The sequence below is a fragment of the Equus quagga genome, chromosome 1 (genome assembly GCF_021613505.1).
Source record: "Equus quagga isolate Etosha38 chromosome 1, UCLA_HA_Equagga_1.0, whole genome shotgun sequence".
Classification (NCBI taxonomy): domain Eukaryota; kingdom Metazoa; phylum Chordata; class Mammalia; order Perissodactyla; family Equidae; genus Equus; species Equus quagga.
Window position 1 is genome coordinate 76,816,829 of NC_060267.1, and position 17,380 is coordinate 76,834,208.

Genomic DNA, 17,380 nt, shown 5'->3' on the forward strand with positions numbered 1-17,380 from the left:
ATGTTTTTGGGTTTGTTGGCCCACTTCTTTTCTTTTTGAGACTGATTTTCATTCTCTTCATTTGCCATCATAACAAAAATAGATTTTTAAATGCCTCAAATATACAGATATCACTGATGCACACACATTCCAGAAGAGCTGAGGTATGCGCTGCTACAGGGTTGGGCAGGACACGGCCTGGCAGGAGCTGCCCACTGGCCAGAGTCCCTGGGATCCCGGGGGAGAGCGGGGTCTCAGAGGAGGTGTGGGAGGGACCGTGGCGGCCGGCTTCCTGGGGCCCTAGTGGGCGTGTCTGTCCCTGGAGCCCGTGGGAAAGGCCTCGCCACCCACAGGGAGGCTGGGCACACGTCACCCTCAGCGCTGCCATCCTACAGCGGCCCAGTGGTCTCAAGGTGCCCCATGGGCCACCAGTCACCAGGGGAAGGTCCCCAGCCACGTCTGTCCCAGAGACGGCTGCTCTGGAGAGGCTGGTGACAGTTGGTGGCAGGTGTGCCCCAGAGCCCCTGGCCTCTCCCTTCTTCTCCGGCCTCCTACAGAGGATGCAAGACAGGACCCCTCCTCAGTTTACAACATCTGTCCATCCGTCTATAAGTCCATATTATTGGCTGGAGGTGGTTGACAAGTGCAGGACGAGGAGCCTCAGAGTGGCGCCTGGACGGAGGGTGGCCTCGGTCCCAGCAGATGCTCCAGGGCTGGTTCCCTGGGCAGCCACTTCTCTTGATGACCAGCCTGTTGCCCCTTCTGGTCTGAGAACACTGAGGCTGAGCAGGCAGGGCCTGTGCTGGGGGGCCTCCTCCTGAGGGTCCCCGGGGCCTTCAGAAGGGGCTTCAGCTGACTCCTCGCCCAGAGACAGTGGCGGCCGGCACCCTGCCCCATGGGTCCCTGGCCCCGAGTGGGGTCAGAGGGGACAGGAGCCCCGCAGGCTGGAGGCCTGGCGCAGCTCAGCCTCCAGGGCGCGGCTCAGCTGCCGGCTGCGGGAGCGCACGCGCTCGGCCGCCCCGACGGCGCGGCTCAGGGCCTGGTGCAGGGCCTCCAGGTCCTCCAGGTCCAGCTGGACAGAGTGCCGGGGGCCCCGGGCCGGCCGGGCGGAGGAAGAGGAGTGCCACTCGGAGGCTGGTCGGGCTGAGGTAGGTCCTGGGGACGCGAAGAACCTGAGGAGAGAGGGCAGAGAGAGCGTCGGCCACAGAGAGGGCAGGGGCGCTGAGGAGCTGGGGTTTGGAGCCAACCGTCCTAAGGCCCCACTGGGCCTCTGATCCTGATGCTCTGGGCCTGTTTCTCCACGTCTAAATGGGAAGAGTAAAGGCCTAGTTGGAGGGATGTGTTAGAAAGATGAAGGAAGAAAACGGGCGTGTCTGACCCCGAACAGGGGCTCAGGAAGGAGTAGTTCAATCTGCCCATTCATTTAATATTTCCTCACCATAGAGCACGTGCCAGCCCATGTGCTCGGCCCTGGGGTTCAATGTGGAAGGAACAACATGGACCCCAAGGCCTCCTTGGACCTTCTAATCCCAGAGCCAGATCTCAGGGAGACCAGGATCATCCCAGGCTCTGCAGCAAACCCCCTTCCTGGCAGAGGTCACATACGGGAGTCCCGCGTCCCAGTGGGGGCACTGGAACAACGTGGTAAGAACAGTTAGGGGCCTGCAGGAGGCGGCGGGTCTGGTCCACTCACCCAGGCCAGCAGGTAGAGAGGTCCCTGCCCAGCCTGGCCCTGCAGGACTTGGGGTGATGTGTTAAAGTGCTGAGGACCATGGGCCGACCCCATGAGATGCAGCACCCATTTTCTAGGGAGTGACTCCTGCATTCACTGGAGGCCACCCAGTGTAGGGTTCCTAGAAAGTGGTGCTGGGCAAGAAGAGGGTGTGGCCCTGTGTCTGGAATAAAGTGTGGCAGGGAGACAGAGGGAAAAGAAGCAGCTTGCCCAAATAAAGCAGGAAGGAGGAGGGAGGACCCGGCTGGAGTCTTTCCCTGGCGTCTTGCCCGGCAGATGTGAACTCTGCTCTCATTGCTGACTCCCCACTCTCTAAGCTCCATTATGGACAGAGTGAGAAAGGGGCTTTGCTGGGATCTGAACATCGTCTCTCCTAAGAAGACACACAGATGGCCAGCAAGCACATGAACCGATGCTCCCCTCCAGCAGCAGGATCCTGGCGCAGCCTCTCCTCCTGCAAGGGCTCCGGTTCCCCACCGGAAACAGCCATATGGAGCTGCGTCCCCGGGCCGGTCCCACAGGATCATCCAGCTAACAGCTCTGTCCGTGGCCTGGCCACGGAAACGCTCTGTAAGTGCAGCCACTGAGGCCCAGGGCCGGAGGGCTGGGCGGGCAGGGCTGGGTCCACACCCGGAGCCACTGAGCTCCCAGGAGATGCTGATCCGAATCAGCTGAACCCAATGAACAGGCTTCTGAATCCTCCTCCCTCCTTTGGGGACTATGCGGGGTGACTGCTGGGCTCCCACACTCCTCGACCTTCTGAGAATTCGAGGACCAGCTCGGCCTGAAAGTTACCCAAAACTCCCCACGGGCAGAGCTAAAAAAAAGGCAAGAACGAAAACACAAACAGCCAAACAGAAAACCAACAAAAAGCCATCCAGGCCTGAAAGCCTCCGACGCAGGCGCTGTGCGGCGGCCGACCAGCAGGGGGCAGCGCAGGCCCGGTCGGCTTCCTGAAGCGCAGGGCCGTGGCCACTGAGCATGCGCAGTCTGCTGATTGACAGCTGGAGACTCTCCTGGGCACAATCAGGGCCAATTTCAGCAGCGTCAGACGCGCTGTGGGTACCGGCCGCCCTCCGTGTACGATGCGTCCTCCAGACACTAGTTCACTTGATCCTCACTACAGCCCATTTCACAGAGGGGAAACTGAGGCCCAGAGGAGCAGTGTGATCCGCCCAAGGTGACAAGGCTCCTACTGGCGGTCTGTCAGGCACTAAGGACCAGGGCCTTTCCCCTCCCCGCGTCCGTCCAGGCCTGGGGAGCGCAGCCTGGATAGTTTTGTCCACAGGCCTGAGACTCGAAGGACATGGAACGAAGGGCCTCGGAAGTGGAGAGACCCCTGGCTCCCACGGGCGCTCAGAGCTGCATCCTGGTTCCCAAATCCCAGGGAGACCGTCCTGCCCGATGAGCGGGTCACAGGGGGCATCTCCACCAGCTCCGCGCAGGCCTGCGCATGCGCCGTGGCCTCTCGCAGTGGATGGAGCGGGCTTCCCTAAGGACCCGCCCCAACTGGCCTGCAGGGCAGGGACCACATTGGGGTCGGGAGACCTGCGGGGGTATCCAGCGGTGAGCAGGTGCGGGCACTGCGCTATCAGCTCCACAGTCACGGCCGTGGTCCTTGTCACAGCCTCACGTCACCGTCACACCACTGTGGTGATGGAGGCTATCCCTCCCTTCACAGATGGGGAAACTGAGGCTCCTCGAGGAGGCAGCCTGACCGAGGCCACCGCACTAAGAGGTGGCCGACGGGACCCCAGGGAGCACTGACTCTTGGGCCTGACCCCCTTCCGTCTCCCCCGCTGCGTCTTTTTGTCCTGATGAGGTTCCATCAAATCCTCGAGCCTGACGGTCAGTCCTCCAGATTGTCAGGTCATGAGGGACAAGGGATGACTGAGCACCTGTCACAGCCAGAGGAGCCCCAGGAGCCGTGAGGAGTGAGTGTGTGGGGTCCCGGTGGAGCCTGGGGCAGAGATGGGGCTTCAGGGACAACTGCGGGAACCTGAATACCCTGTGGGCTTCAGTTACTAACAGTGTTTACATGGCTCACCAACTGTGCCAATGCCCCATATTAGCGTCCGATGTCAATATGGGGGACACTGCATGTGTGGGGGCACATGGGAACTCTGTACCACTGCTCGATTTCTCTATAAACCTAAACTGTTCTACAAGATAAAGCCGTTTAAAAAAAACATGAGCACACTTTTCTTGCTCGCTGAGAAGACCCATGAGGAAATGGAGGATGGTTAGGGTTCTAGACCCCCGAGGCTGTCAGCTCCTAGATGCCAGGGCCCTCTGCCAGGCGCCTTCACCGCTGGGTCCCAGCGCCTGGTACACAGGGTGCATTCAGGGTTTGTTGAGTGACTACACGAGTGTCTGGCTTGTTCTGCACATTAGACACAGAGAGAGAGGCTGGGAGGGTGGGAATGGAAGGTGCTTACACAGTGGCTGATGGATAAGGCAGGACGGGAACCGGGGAAACGTAGGCCAACGCGGGAGTGGGTGGTGCTGAGGGCGCGGCGGCCAGATACCACAGTCCGGGGGGTGGCCGGGACGGCGAGCCCACCCGCTGGCTCCTCTGCTTGGGGCTGGAAGTCGCAGGTGCGCATCCCCTCGTGGAGGCCTTTTCTGCCCCTGTCGGGAGGGACAGCACAGGGACTCAGTCTGACTCCTGGGGAAGGTCAGGCAGAGAGCAGAAGGTCGCCTGGCCCCTGCTCAGTAGACGGGACACGGGGCGGCTCCTGGGAGGCCTCGATTTGGGAAGCAGCCCTCTGCCCCGTTCGCTCCGTCCCAAACTGGGGAAGCACGCCCCGTCTAAACCCGCTAGGGCCCCGACCCCCATCCAGGAGAGCTGGGGGCTACTGGGAGAGGAGACTGAGCCCCATCCTACCAGAGGTGGGAGGATCTGAAGCGTCCCCCTCTGGGCGGGACCCAGCTCCACCACACAGGGGACAGCGCAGGACGTCTGTGGGAGACGGTCCCGGTGGGTCCCTGGGGGCAGCACCGCCTAGAAGAGAAGGAAGCGACATCAGGAGAAGGTGTATCTGAACCCTCAGGCCTGAACCCCAAGACAGGCCTCCCACAGCCCCAGGCTGCCCTCAGGGACCTCTGCCTGGAGACGCGTTGCCCCCACCGGGGACAACAGTATCCATGGCAACCAGGACAGTGAGAGTCAGCCTCGCATGAGCCTGGCCCTCTGCTCAGGGTCTTCCTGCATTGTTTTATCAGATGCAACAAGCCCCTGGGCTGGCTCCTCTCATCACTGCCCCGTTTACAGACGGGGAAACTGAGGCTCCAAGAGGCTGACTGATTGGCCAAGATAAAATGGGGGCATGATGAGAGCAGCCAGCCACCACCCACTCTGGGAAGCCCTCCCAGCCCCAGGCTGAGTCACGTGCTCCCTGCCCCACCCTGTGCTCCCCATCCCAGAAGGGCAGCTTCAGGTGGCGGCCCCCGGAGCCATAGGGGTGAGGGCGGGATGCCCTGCAGGGCCCGGAAGCCCAGAACAGTCCGGTTTCTTGGTCTGTGCCTGACCCCCACTGAGCTAGGGCGCCCCCAGCGGCCAGTGCTCCCTCCCGGAGAGAGGAAGCTACAGCCTCAGTACCCTGGCCACCTCTCCAGGGACCGTCCCTCACCTGCATCCTGGGTCCTGACAGGCTGGCAGTGGGGACAGGAGGCTGTGCCACTGCCTCTGGGGACAGTCTTGGGGGTCAGCACCTGGTACTCCTGGCCTGGGGAGGAAACCAGAACAGTGGGCATGACTCTGGGAGGGTGTGGAGCTGGAGCAGGTGGCGCAATGCTCTCTCCTCTCCCTCCAGGTCGTTTGCACACTCTCTCTTTGTGTGCGCACACACACACGTAATATATGTGCATAAAAACATATTTATGTGTCTGTTTATTGTAAGCTCTCCCAGACTCCTGCTGCATCCCACATCCTACTTGGGTACCAGCTGCCTGGTTCGTGACCCACAGAAGCAGTCAACAAACCCAAGCTCGGTCAGGATGTGAAAGCAGCCCAGGAAGCCGGGCTCAGCAAGGGCAGAGGGAAGCTCCCGCGGGACCCCAACCAGCTGGCTGGGATGGGAAGGGCTCGGGCCTGGGGGCAGCAGGGTTTGCTCCCTGTGCTCCAGGGGCTGTAAGATGGAGACAGTCATGGTGCGCGTGTCACAGGCTTGTTGGGGGAACTGGATGGGGCTGGATCCACGAGGCACTCTGCCCAGCACTGGCAGGTTTCATTGTTAAGCACTTTGAAATCCTACTGTGTGTCATCTGGAGCCTGACTCTGCGCCGGGTGCCTGGTTCATGACCCAGGGTCCCCGGGGACCCAGCCCTGGAGCTGGGACGGGAGTAGATGATTCTGTGTTCACCTGCAGCCCAGGTCCTGCCACAGCAGGTGCTTCCTGACCCTCCTTATGATTGACAGCTGCATGGGCTCCCAGAACCACGCATGGGCCCTGGGGCACGGAGGCGTTGGAAACTGTTTGCTGAATGACTGATGGACAAATGCCCTGAGATTCTCAGAGGCAGCCCTCCCAGATGACTTCATATCACGGATGCAGAGAAAGTGGTAACATGTGAATGGCCCCTGGGTCTCAGAAAGGGCTGCTCAAGACAGAGGAGACCACCCTGGGGACCATGCCACCCCGCCCTCCCTTCCTGACCTGTGTACTGGCCCCGGAAGGTGACCCGATCTGGCCGTCTGGCGCTGCCCACTCCTCTCATTCCGTCCCCAGCTGTGGGTGGGCTGTCCGTGGTGGTCCTGCTCTTCTCAGAGAATAGCCGGAGGGAGGCTGGCTCAGATTCCGAACCTGGGGTGGACAGAGAGGAGCATCAGAGGGGCCGGGGTGGGTCCACCGGCTTGGACATGGGTGTAGCTAGTCCAGACCTGCCCCTTAGTAATGAGAGCAGACACATTCCCAACCCTGACCTCGTTCTCAGCGCTGGTCTGGACACCGGGCAGGCGCCGTGCGGTGCACTCTCAGCCATCCCAGGAGGGGGATGCTGTTGGTACCGCACTGTTAGCTGTGCCTGTAACTGCACGGAGCAGGGCAGCACCCGGGCCAAGGTCACAGGGCCAGGAAGGAGGGAGCTGGGGCTGGGCCCCAGGCACTGAGTGCGGAGCTGAGCTTCCTCAGGCAGGTTCTCTGCGCTGTCAGGCTTGGGTCCTCAACTGCACAATGTGGACAGTGCAGCCCATCTTGCAGTGAAGACTCAGCAAGAGGAGACATATGCAAGGCCCTTGAAGGACAGTGGCTCTTGCTGGAGGAGCACTGTGCTCCAGACACTACAATCGCCAGACACACAAAAACCTTCTCCAACTCTCCTCCAAGGCTGCTGCTGTGGGCCCTGACCACTGAGCAGACGCGCCCAGACTGTGGCGACCTGAAATGAGCCCTGGCAGGCGGTCACTTACTCAGGGACAGTCGGGGCACCTCCCGAGGCACCGAGGAGGACCTGGCCCGCCGCCTTCCTGCCGGGACAGCTGGCTCGGCACCTCCAGGCTCACCAGACAGTCTCTCTGTGGATTTACTAGCAAAAGGGAGAGAGAGAGGATGTCACTGGAGGAGGTTTATGAAGCCTTCAAAAGCGAGCAGGAGAGAGCCTTATAACGTATGCTTATAACATAATGGGAGGAGAGGGCACAGGGTCCCAACCAAACACCCTGGAGTCAGAATCCCAGAAAATGGCTCTGAGCCTCTCTGACCCTCAGTTTCCTCATCTGTCAAATGGGGATAAGGAAAGCAATTGCCTCAGAGGTTGTTAGAACGATTCATGAGACAATGTCCGTAAACCCCTTCAGGGAGTGTCCTCTCATAGAAACAGAAGAAGTTAGCTGATTTTATGTCATCGTAAGTGAATGATGACAGAGTGGGTGGGTGAGACGCTGAGAGTCCTGGAGATCGGCCGGCTCAGAGTTGGCTGGTGAGTTCAGGGATGTTCACTGTATTTTGCTTTATTATTAACACGTATGTTCAATATATTCTTTTATGCATCAAATATTACACAGTAAAACCATGTCAGAGTGAGTGAATGAGTGAACGATGGAGTGAATGAGTGAATGATGGAGTGAATGAGTGAGACAGGGGTGTGGCTGTGCCTGAGGCCACATGTCTGGGGAGATCCCCCGAGGCTGGCCAAGTCTAGCTTCTGCGCCTTCACGAGGGCACAGGGGTGGGCATTTGGGGTCACCCACCTGCCACAGTGGGGGCCCCAGGGGGCTGAGGCCTCGGCTGGACGGGCGCGGGCCCGGGCAGGGCGGTTGAAGGCAGACGCAGGGCGCGTGGGGCTGCCTGGGGCCGGCGGGTGCAGACTGTCCTCCAGCCGCAGACGGAGCCGTGCCACCTCCTCCTGCAACTCCCGGATGGCCTGGCTGTAGGGACAGAGGGACAGTGAGAAAGAGGAGATGCGGATGAACTAGCTGCCCCACAGTGCTGCCTGGATGTCCCGTCTGTGTCATTTCTAGCAGCACAGGGTCCTCCTCTGCTGTCATGGACTCCAGACCCTCCTTGTGTGTCCGCTTTTCTGGCTCCATCTGGTGACACCTCTCTGAGTCCAGGTTCCTGCACGTTCGGTGAGCAGAGCCGAACTCTGAGGGTCACACACTCACACGCAGGGCCTCTGAGAAGCTGTTCGGAAACCCCAGCGACAATTTCTCCAGAGAGACGAGGGTGCAGAGTAAGGAGGGCGTTGGCTCACGTTCCACTTGATGCTTGGAGTTCGGCCGCCTCGGCCCCTGGGCTGCCCTCCCTCCGCTCTCTGTCTGCGGAAACCCTAACTCCCCGTCCAGGCCCGGGTCCTTCCTGCCCTGACTCAGCCCCTCGCTCCTGGGTCCCCCAAAACTTTCCCATCTTGGTCAAGCTCATGTCTCCACTCCCAGCAGAAGATGCTCGTCCCTCTGTCTCCCCACCAGATAGTGAGCCAGGGCTTCCCCATCTCACACCCCGGGACCCTACAGCTCTGAGATGCTCAGGGAACGCCACTGAAGGGACCCCAGGCTCCAGAGGAGCAGAGTGCAGGCCGTGCATGGGGAGAGGACGCGAAGATGCCACGGGACTTCCCTCCATGACCGGAATGTGAGCAGGCTGGGAAATGCTGGGGCACCCTCTGCAAGGCTGCTGTCATCCCGGTGGAGCCCCCTAACCAGCCCAGCCTGAGATGGGACCTCATGAGCTGCCAGCATCTGGCAGGAAATCCTGTCTACATTTCTCTCCATCCCTCCCTGAAGCTCCAGAGTCTCCTTCTGAGGGCGTGGCGTGCATGGTGGCAGAGGATCCCCCCAGACTCCCACACACACCCCCTCCTCAGAGAGTATCAGGGTGTGGGCCTGGCCTGGCCGTCCTCAGGCTGCGACAGGCTCTCCATCCACTCCTGGGCCAGCTGCTGGGCGAGGAGCCCCTCAGGGTGACTTCTTGCCTGGTGGCCCCTGGCCCGAGGGGTGAGTGTGTGTTGGCGCCACCTCCAGCTCCCGGATGAGTGCACAGAAGGAGCGGGGACCCCTTTCTGGCTCTGCCCCAGCACAGTGTCCAGGGTGGTGGTTCCCTGGGAACTCCCCAAGGGGGCACGTGTTGGGTTTTCCCAGGTGAACTGTGGGGGTGGTGGCTCAGGAGAGCTGCGTCTCCAGGTGACCCCTGGGAGGCAGGGCCGAGGCTGTGTGCTGCGTGCAGACCTGGAGGGCGGCTCTGGTCCCTGTCTCAGGCCCAAGGCTGCTGAATGGGGCGGGGACTCGGAATCCCACTCGGGGGTCCCCTGCCGTCTCTGGGTTGTTTGTGTCAGAGTCTCAGTCTCTCTGACTTAATTCCTCAGTGCTTGAGTGCCAGCTGGCCCTTCAAATGCTTCTTCCCTGCAAACTCACTCCCCTCCTGAGTTCCCATCTCTGGATCGGTGCCAACTGTTTGGTCAGCCAGAAATCTGAGTCGTTCTAGACCCTTCTCCTTCCCTGAGCACCCCCGAGAGTTAGCCAGCTCCCAAGTCCTGTGGGTCCAACGTCTAACATCTCTTCTGAGATGCACCCTCTCCCCACTGGTCCCTCATCCCTCCCGGGTGAGGCAGGCTTCTCAGCAGTCTCTCGGCCTCTTTCCTCACCCTCCTGGTGGCCTGAGAGCTGGCTCTACAACGTACCCCGACCACACCCCTGCCTGCTGGGCACCCATCACTGTCCTCGGATGGGTCTGTACACGTCCACGAACATTCAGGGAGCACCTTCTCTGAGCCCAGCCACTGTCCAAACCTTTAGTCACAGTGTTCAAGGCCCTCCAAGACCTCCCCCAGGTCTCCCCGTCTGCCTCTCTGCCTTTGTTGCTCAACACCCACCACCTCGCACCCGAGGATCAGGCTGGAATGAACATTTGGCTCCTCAAACGTAATGGGCACTCTCTCACCTCTAGGCCTTTGCACATGCTGTTCCTTCTGCTGGGGATACTCTTCCACCTCTCTTCTTTCTGGTCTCAGCTGAGATGCCACTTCCTCCAGGAAGCCCTCTCTGCAGCCCCTGCCTGGGCTAGAGGCCCCCTCCCTGTGCTCCCACAGTCCTTTGAGGCTCTGCCACCACTGGACTTACACTGGTGGTGCGACTGCCTGTTTCTTTGTCCATCCTTCAAGATGTGACCCTTATGAGGCCAAGGGCTGTCTCATCCACTATTGTATTTCCAGGGGCTGGTAGGTCTTAGGCAAATAGGCCTCTAATTCCTATGCTGAGGTCAGAGGAGACTGCCGGAGTGTACTTATTAAACTCAGGCCAGGAAGCCAGATGGCACCAACCGGACCCGACTTCACAGACAGGGACCAGGACAGCCCCACGATCGCACAGGCCCAAGGACTGATGACTGCAAAGCGGTCTTCCCAGTGCATTCTGGGACGGACACCCCCATCCAGCAGTGGCACGTGATGGATGATGGGCCAAAAGCAACTCAGAGGAGAGGCAAGAGGACTGAGCAACCCATTTTCCCATTTCTGTTTAACCAAGCCAGGAGCAACTTTCTTGGTAGGAGAACTGTGCTGGTACCACGGATACCAAAGAAATACAAAGGGTTGTAAGAGAATACTATAAAACACTGTATGCCAAAGAATAGACAACCTGGAGGAAATGGATAAATTCTCAGACTCACACCCCTCCCAAAACTCAATCAAGAAGAAACAGAGAATCTGAATAGACCCATCCCAATTAAGGAGATCGACACAGTAATAAAAAATTTCCCCAAAAATAAAAGTCCAGGACCAGATGGTAGAATTCTACCAAACATTCAAAGAAGATTTAGTGCCTATCCTTCTCAAAGTATTCCAAAAAATTGAAGAAGATGGAACCCTTCCTAACTCATTCTACGAGGCCAACATCACCCTGATCCCAAAGCCAGTGAAGGACAACAGAAAGAAGGGAAATTACAGGCAAATATCACTGATGAACACAGATGCAAAAATTCTCAACAAAATATTGCAAACTCAATACAAGAATACATTAAAATGGTCATACACCATGATCAAGTGGGATTCATTCCAGGGATGCAGGGATGGCTCAACATCCGCAAATCAATCAATGTGATACACCACATTAACAAAATGAGGAACAAAAACCACATGACCATCTCAATAGATGTAGAGAAAGCATATGACAAGATCCAACAGCCATTTATGACAAAAACTCTAAATAAAATGGGGATAGAAGGAAAATACCTCAACATAATATGGGCCATATATGACAAACCCACACCCAACATCATACTCAATGGGCAAAAACTGAGCACCATCCCTCTGAGAACAGGAACAAGACAAGGGTGTCCACTCTCACCACTCTTATTCAACATAGTACTGGAGGTTTGGGCCACAGCAGTCAGTCAAGAAAAAGAAATTAAAGGTATCCAAATGGGAAAGGAAGAAGAGAAACTTTCACTGTTTGCAGACATGATTCTACATATAGAAAACCCTAAAGAATCCATCAGAAAACTAATAGAAATAATCAACAACTACAGCAAAGTTGCAGGGGAGAAAAATCAACTTAGAAAAATCAGTTGCATTTCTATACTCTCATAACGAACTGACAGAAAGAGAACTCAAGAATACAAACCCATTGACCATCGCAACAAAAATAATAAAATGTCTAGGAATAAATTTAACCAAGGAGGTGAAAGACCTACACAATGAAAACTCTAAGACATTATTGAAAGAAATCGATGATGACATAAAGAAAAGGAAAGATATTCCATGCACAGGGAATGAAAGAATAAACATAGTTAAAATGTCCATACTATCCAAAGCAATCTACAGATTCAGTGCAATCCCAATCAGAATCCCAATGACGTTCTTCACAAAAATAGAACAATAAATCCTAAAATTCATATCGGGGCAACAAAAGACCCTGAATTGCTAAAGCAACACTGAGAAAAAGAACAAAGCTGGAGGCATCACAATCCCTGACTTCAAAACATACTACAAAGCCACAGTAATCAAAACAGCATGGTACTGGGACAAAAACAGACGCATACATCAATGGAACAGAATTGAAAGCCCATAAATAAAACCATACATCTCCAGACAGCTAGTCTTTGACAAAGGTGCCAAGAACATACAATGGAGAATGGAAAGCCTCCTCAAGAAATGGTGTTGGGAAAAGTAGACACCCACATGTAAACGAATGAAAGTAGACCATTATATTTCGCCATACACAAAGATTAACTCAAAATGGATCAAAGACTTGAAAGTAAGACCAGAAACTATAAAACTCCTAGAAGAAAATATAGACAGTACGCTCTTTGACATCAGTCTTAGTAGCATCTTTTCAAATACCATGTCTACTCAGGCAAGGGAAACAAAAGAAAAAATAAACAACTGGGACTACATCAGACTAAAAAGCTTCTGCAAGGCAAAGGAAACCATGAACAAAACAAAAAGACAACCCACCAACTGAGAGAAAGTATCTGCAAATCATATATCTGACAGGGGGTTAATCTCCATAATATATAAAGAACTCACTCAACTAAACAACAAAAAAAACAAACAGCAGGATCAACAAATGGGCAGAGGATATGAACAGACATTTTTCCAAAGAAGATATTCAGATGGCCAACAGGCACAGGAAATGATGTTCAACATCACTAAGTATTACTGAAATGCCAATCAAAACTACAATGAGATATCACCTTACACCTGTTGGAATGGCTATAATCACCAAAAGAAAAAGTAACAAATGCTGGAGAGGGTGCAAAGAAAAGGGAACCCTCATACACTGCTGGTGAGAATGCAAACTGGTGCAGCCGCTGTGGAAAACAGTATGGAGATTTCTCAAAAATCAAAAATAGAAATACCATACGACCCAGCTATCCCACTTCTGGGTATCTATCCAAAGAACTTGAAATCAGCAATTCGAAGAGACTTATGCACCCCTAAGTTCATTGCAGCATTATTCACAATAGCAAAGATGTGGGAGCAACTCAAGTGCCCATCGACAGATGATGGGATAAAGATCTGGTATATACACACAATGGAATACTACTCAGCCACAAAAAACACAAAATTGTGCCATTTTCAACTATATGGATGGACCTTAAGGGTATGATGTTAAGCAAAATAAGCCAGACAGAGAGAGAAAAAGACCAGATGATTTCACTTATATGTGAAAGACAAACACAGGGACAAAGAGAACAGATTAGTAGTTACCGGAGGGGAAGGGGGTTGGGGGGTGGGCATAAGGGGTAAAGGGGCACATTTAGATGGTGGGCACAATGCAGTCTATACAGAAACTGATAAATAATAATGTACACCTGAAACTACACAATGTTATAAACCATTAAGACCTCAATAAAATAATAAAAAAGAAAAGAAAAGAAAAACTGTGCTAGGATTAAAAAGAAGAGAAGTCTCTTTTCAGGTCTTAGACTGAATGCATGAACTGCAGGAAACACACTGTGGGAAGCGCAGACCTGCCTGGAAGGGAGCTGTGGAGGGCAGAGAGTGAGGTCTCAAAACCAGGAAGGCAAACCTCTAGGTCATCGCCCACGGCTGGAGGAGCTTCCTCAAAGGCTAGGTCATTGAGGTCCCAGGAGAACAGCCCTGAGCTGGGAGGCGGGACACCCGGGTCTGTGTGGCCCAGCACAGCCACCACGGGCCGAGCCCCTGCCTCCCGGGCATCACTCTCCCAGCCCTATGATGAGCTTGAATCGCCAGTGCCCACGTCCCCAGCTTACTCTCGCCCTGTCCTGGTGAGCAGCAGGGTGGAGGTGGTCTCTGTCAGTCCACAGGGCAGAACGGCAGGTGCAGGGGCCGGGGTGCTGGGCGGGCTGACGGTCGTGCTGCGGGGCCGCTGTTCAGAAACCCGCTTTCGCCCCTCCAGCTCGGAGCCTGGGAGCGCTGGGGAGGCAGAAAGAGACCCAAGTGAGTTCACGCAGGGACGCCCATCGAAGCGGGATCGTGTGTGGGTGGAAGGATTGGGGGGCAAGAGAAGGTGCCCAGCTGAGGTCACAAATGAAGTTCCTGATGAGGTCAATGACCCACTGACCTCAAACCAGAAGATGCGGTTTGTGCGGGGAGCTTGGGGTGCAGAGCGTGGCCTGCAGAGCTGCTGCTGGTGAGAGCGCCCCCTCCAGCCCGCCATCTCCGCATCAGAGCCAAGTCTTCGGGACCTTCCCCGAATAGCAAAGAGCTCGTGGCTCCTCCACGTGGGACCCCCAGCTCTGTGGTGCATCACCACGTGGTTCTGGGACTGGCTTCACAGCCTCCCCCTCCCTCTGAAAATGCAGTCACACCCTTGCCTGTGTGCGTGTTTCTGGGGAGAGGTTCAAAACTGCAGCCTCTCAAAGGGATGGGCGGCTGGAGGTCCGAACCACTAGTCTGGCCCGTGCATTAAAAACAACCAGCAATCGGTAAAGCGACAAACTATGGAGACGTGGAACAATCCAGATGAATCTCCAGAGAATTATGCTGAGTGAAAAAGCCAATCCTACAAGGTCATATGGTATATGATTCCATTTATGTAACATTCTTGAAATGGCAAAATTAGAGAAATGGAGAGCAGATTAGCGGTCACCAGGAGCTGAGGAGGGGGTGGGGCAGGGGGAAGCGGGTGTGTCTATAAAAGGGCAACACGAGGGAGCCGGTGGTGGCCTGTTCTGTATCTGGACCAAATCCATGTCAACACCTGGTGGTGACATCGCACAGTAGTTTTGCAAGATATCATTGGGAGACACTAAGTGAAGGACACGTGGGATCTCTGGGAACCAGTAATTAATTAAATTTTTAATTAAAGTTTAATTAAAAAAAATTTTAAACACTGAACTTTCAAAAGAGGCAAAGCAAATGTGGGGTGTTAGAAGCGAGGACAGGGGTTCCCTCGGGGAGGGGTGGGAGTGGCTGGAGGGGGCCTGGGCGGGCAGGTTCTGGGGTTCTGACCATGTTGACTTTCCTGGCCTGTGTTCACCTCGTGAAAATTCACCCACTTATGTTCTTTCCTGTCTATTTGTTTTATTTCTTTTTAAGGAAATAAATGCATTTCTTAAATGTAAAAACTAAATCATAGATTTTATAGACATGGAAAGTGTGCATGACACAATGTTTAGAGAAAAAAAGGTTATCAGACATTCGTGTATAATATGGTCCCATGTTCGTTTTAAGTGCGTGTCAATCAACACACACACGCTAGCATAGAGAACAACCCGCAGGTTCCACACCAAAATGTCAGCAGCAATGGTTTCCAGCGTATCTTTTCCTTTCCTTCCCTTTTGCCCACTCTGTCTGTAATTTCAAATTTTCCTACAATGAACCTTTATGATGTTTTGTATCCTAAAGGGGAAGGTAAGCCCTTTGTTGGTTTTATTTTTTAATCCATGCAATCTGGCCACCCCCCAGGGGCTGCCCATCTCAGCTGCATCTACTCACCCATCTCGGCCGCCAGTGCCCGCTCCAGGCGGAAGCTGGGTGCCCTCTGCCGGCGGGGACTGTCCCGGCCGAAGGGGCGCCTCTGGGCTCGGCTCCTGGGTGTGCTGGGCTCAGAGACTCTTCTGGGGACCGGAGGACCCCTGGTCTGGGGGTGGGAGGCTGCATTCCGGGGCGCAGACGCAGTGAAGGGCTGGGTTAGTGGCCCTGGGGCGCTGAGGGACCATGGAGGGAGAGACACGTTGAGGTCACCCTGAGAAAGGCCGCGGCCTCCGAGCCCCTCCACACGCTACCCCCGTGAGCTCCTGACCTTTGGGACTTCGCATCCCGGCAGGACAGAATTTCTGAGGATGCACCCCTGTTATACATGCATTTCTTTATAAACGGCACAGCTGTACTGCCCACCCATGTATGCAAAATTATAAAGCTCAATTTCGTTTTTAGAAAATATTCAGAGAAATAGAATTTCTAATCCATTCTTCCCGTCACCAGGTGGGCCTCCTGAGGGGCCTGCACCCAGCTCTGGAGGCTGTCACTCTACATGGTGGCTCCGTCACCCCACCCTTCACCCACATCACCTCCCTTCCCTTTGAGTTCCAGCCCATCTCTTCCAGGCAGCCACCCTGATTGCCCTTGATCCTTGTGTCTGCTCACCTCACGCCACTCTCCCTGTAGACGTCCTTCATTCACTGTTCACTCATTCATTTGCTCAACAAATATTTATTTCCCAGTCTGTCGCTAATCGGCTGAGTGACACTTGGCAAGTCACTCTCCCTCTCTGAACCTCAGTTCCTGTCTATCAATAAGATGGGGGTAGGGAGCCCTCACTGGGGGATGAAACAAGGGATCTGAGAATGCCCGCTCTGTCCGCCCCTGTTCTGGGCTCACAGGCACGTTGGTTCGCAGGCCATCCCTGGTGTGTGACACTGATGGGACAATGGTGGGGGTCCCCAGGATACCTGATGTGGGACAGCCGGTGCTCCGGGGTCTGGGCGAGGGGCGACACTCTGCTGGTTTCTGAGCCCACGAAGCCACTGTCTGTCTCGGGGGATGCCATCCAGGGCTCCTGAAGGAGGCAGGATCCCTTTAAGTCTGAGGAATGTGCCCGAGACACACTGGGAATCGCTCCAGCCCTGGCCTGGGCCTCCCATTCCGAGGCTCACAGACGGGGGCTGGCCCGTCGCCCAACACCCAGGCCCAGGTGGGAGGGTCCTCGGGCTCAGGACCCAGCCTGAGCCCGGGGTCAGCAGCAGCGACTGCACGCCCGAGAGGACCCCGCAGAAGTCCCACTTCCCTGAAGAGGGGAAGCCAGCGCACTGGGGAGAAGCCCTGGAGCCGATTTCCTGAGCTGAGGAAGAGAAAGAGGGGCAGGAGGGAGAGGTCCCAGTGCAGGGACGGGACTCGCATCTCCACACGCCTCCTGGCTGGGCCTGGAACGCCGTGGTCCTGATGCAGAAACCCAGGCCCGAAAAACCGGGAAGACAAAACCCATCAACCATGACGCCTCCTACACACGGGGCCTAACGCAAGGCACACAGAACACAGAGTGACACCGGTGCTGTCCTCAGGGCGTTCACGGTCTGGTGCAGGTTCCTCACCAGGGGGTCACAGCACCACAGGTGCGCATGCGTGGGCAGGCGCGTGCGTGTGTGTCCACATGGAGACATACGCGTTATCCTCGGGGAGGATCCATAGCGTAAGTCACATTTCCATGTGATCTGTGACCCCTGCAACAGTTTCAAAATCGCTGCGCTAGTGGCACAAACAGGGCACGGAGTCAAGGACGGCCCATGCCCCCCCCCCAGCTCAGAGCGG

The 17,380-nt window shown here is 55.7% G+C and overlaps 1 protein-coding gene across 4 annotated transcripts in view; it reads right to left on the minus strand.

Annotated features, from left to right (window-relative positions):
* Window positions 1–11: 11 nt before the first annotated feature.
* The window catches only part of AKNA (AT-hook transcription factor), a 47,939-nt gene continuing 30,570 nt past the window's right edge, over window positions 12–17,380 (minus strand). For all 4 annotated transcript variants that reach the window (XM_046685883.1, XM_046685903.1, XM_046685873.1 and 1 more), the window contains 10 exons: window positions 16,525–16,631; window positions 15,569–15,780; window positions 13,882–14,044; window positions 7,902–8,078; window positions 7,122–7,237; window positions 6,370–6,516; window positions 5,344–5,439; window positions 4,599–4,715; window positions 4,150–4,342; window positions 12–1,151 (listed from right to left, as the gene is read on the minus strand). In XM_046685883.1, the coding sequence (XP_046541839.1) occupies window positions 899–1,151; window positions 4,150–4,342; window positions 4,599–4,715; window positions 5,344–5,439; window positions 6,370–6,516; window positions 7,122–7,237; window positions 7,902–8,078; window positions 13,882–14,044; window positions 15,569–15,780; window positions 16,525–16,631 (1,581 nt within the window). In that variant the 3' untranslated portion in view covers window positions 12–898. The remainder of the gene's footprint in view (window positions 1,152–4,149; window positions 4,343–4,598; window positions 4,716–5,343; window positions 5,440–6,369; window positions 6,517–7,121; window positions 7,238–7,901; window positions 8,079–13,881; window positions 14,045–15,568; window positions 15,781–16,524; window positions 16,632–17,380) is intronic.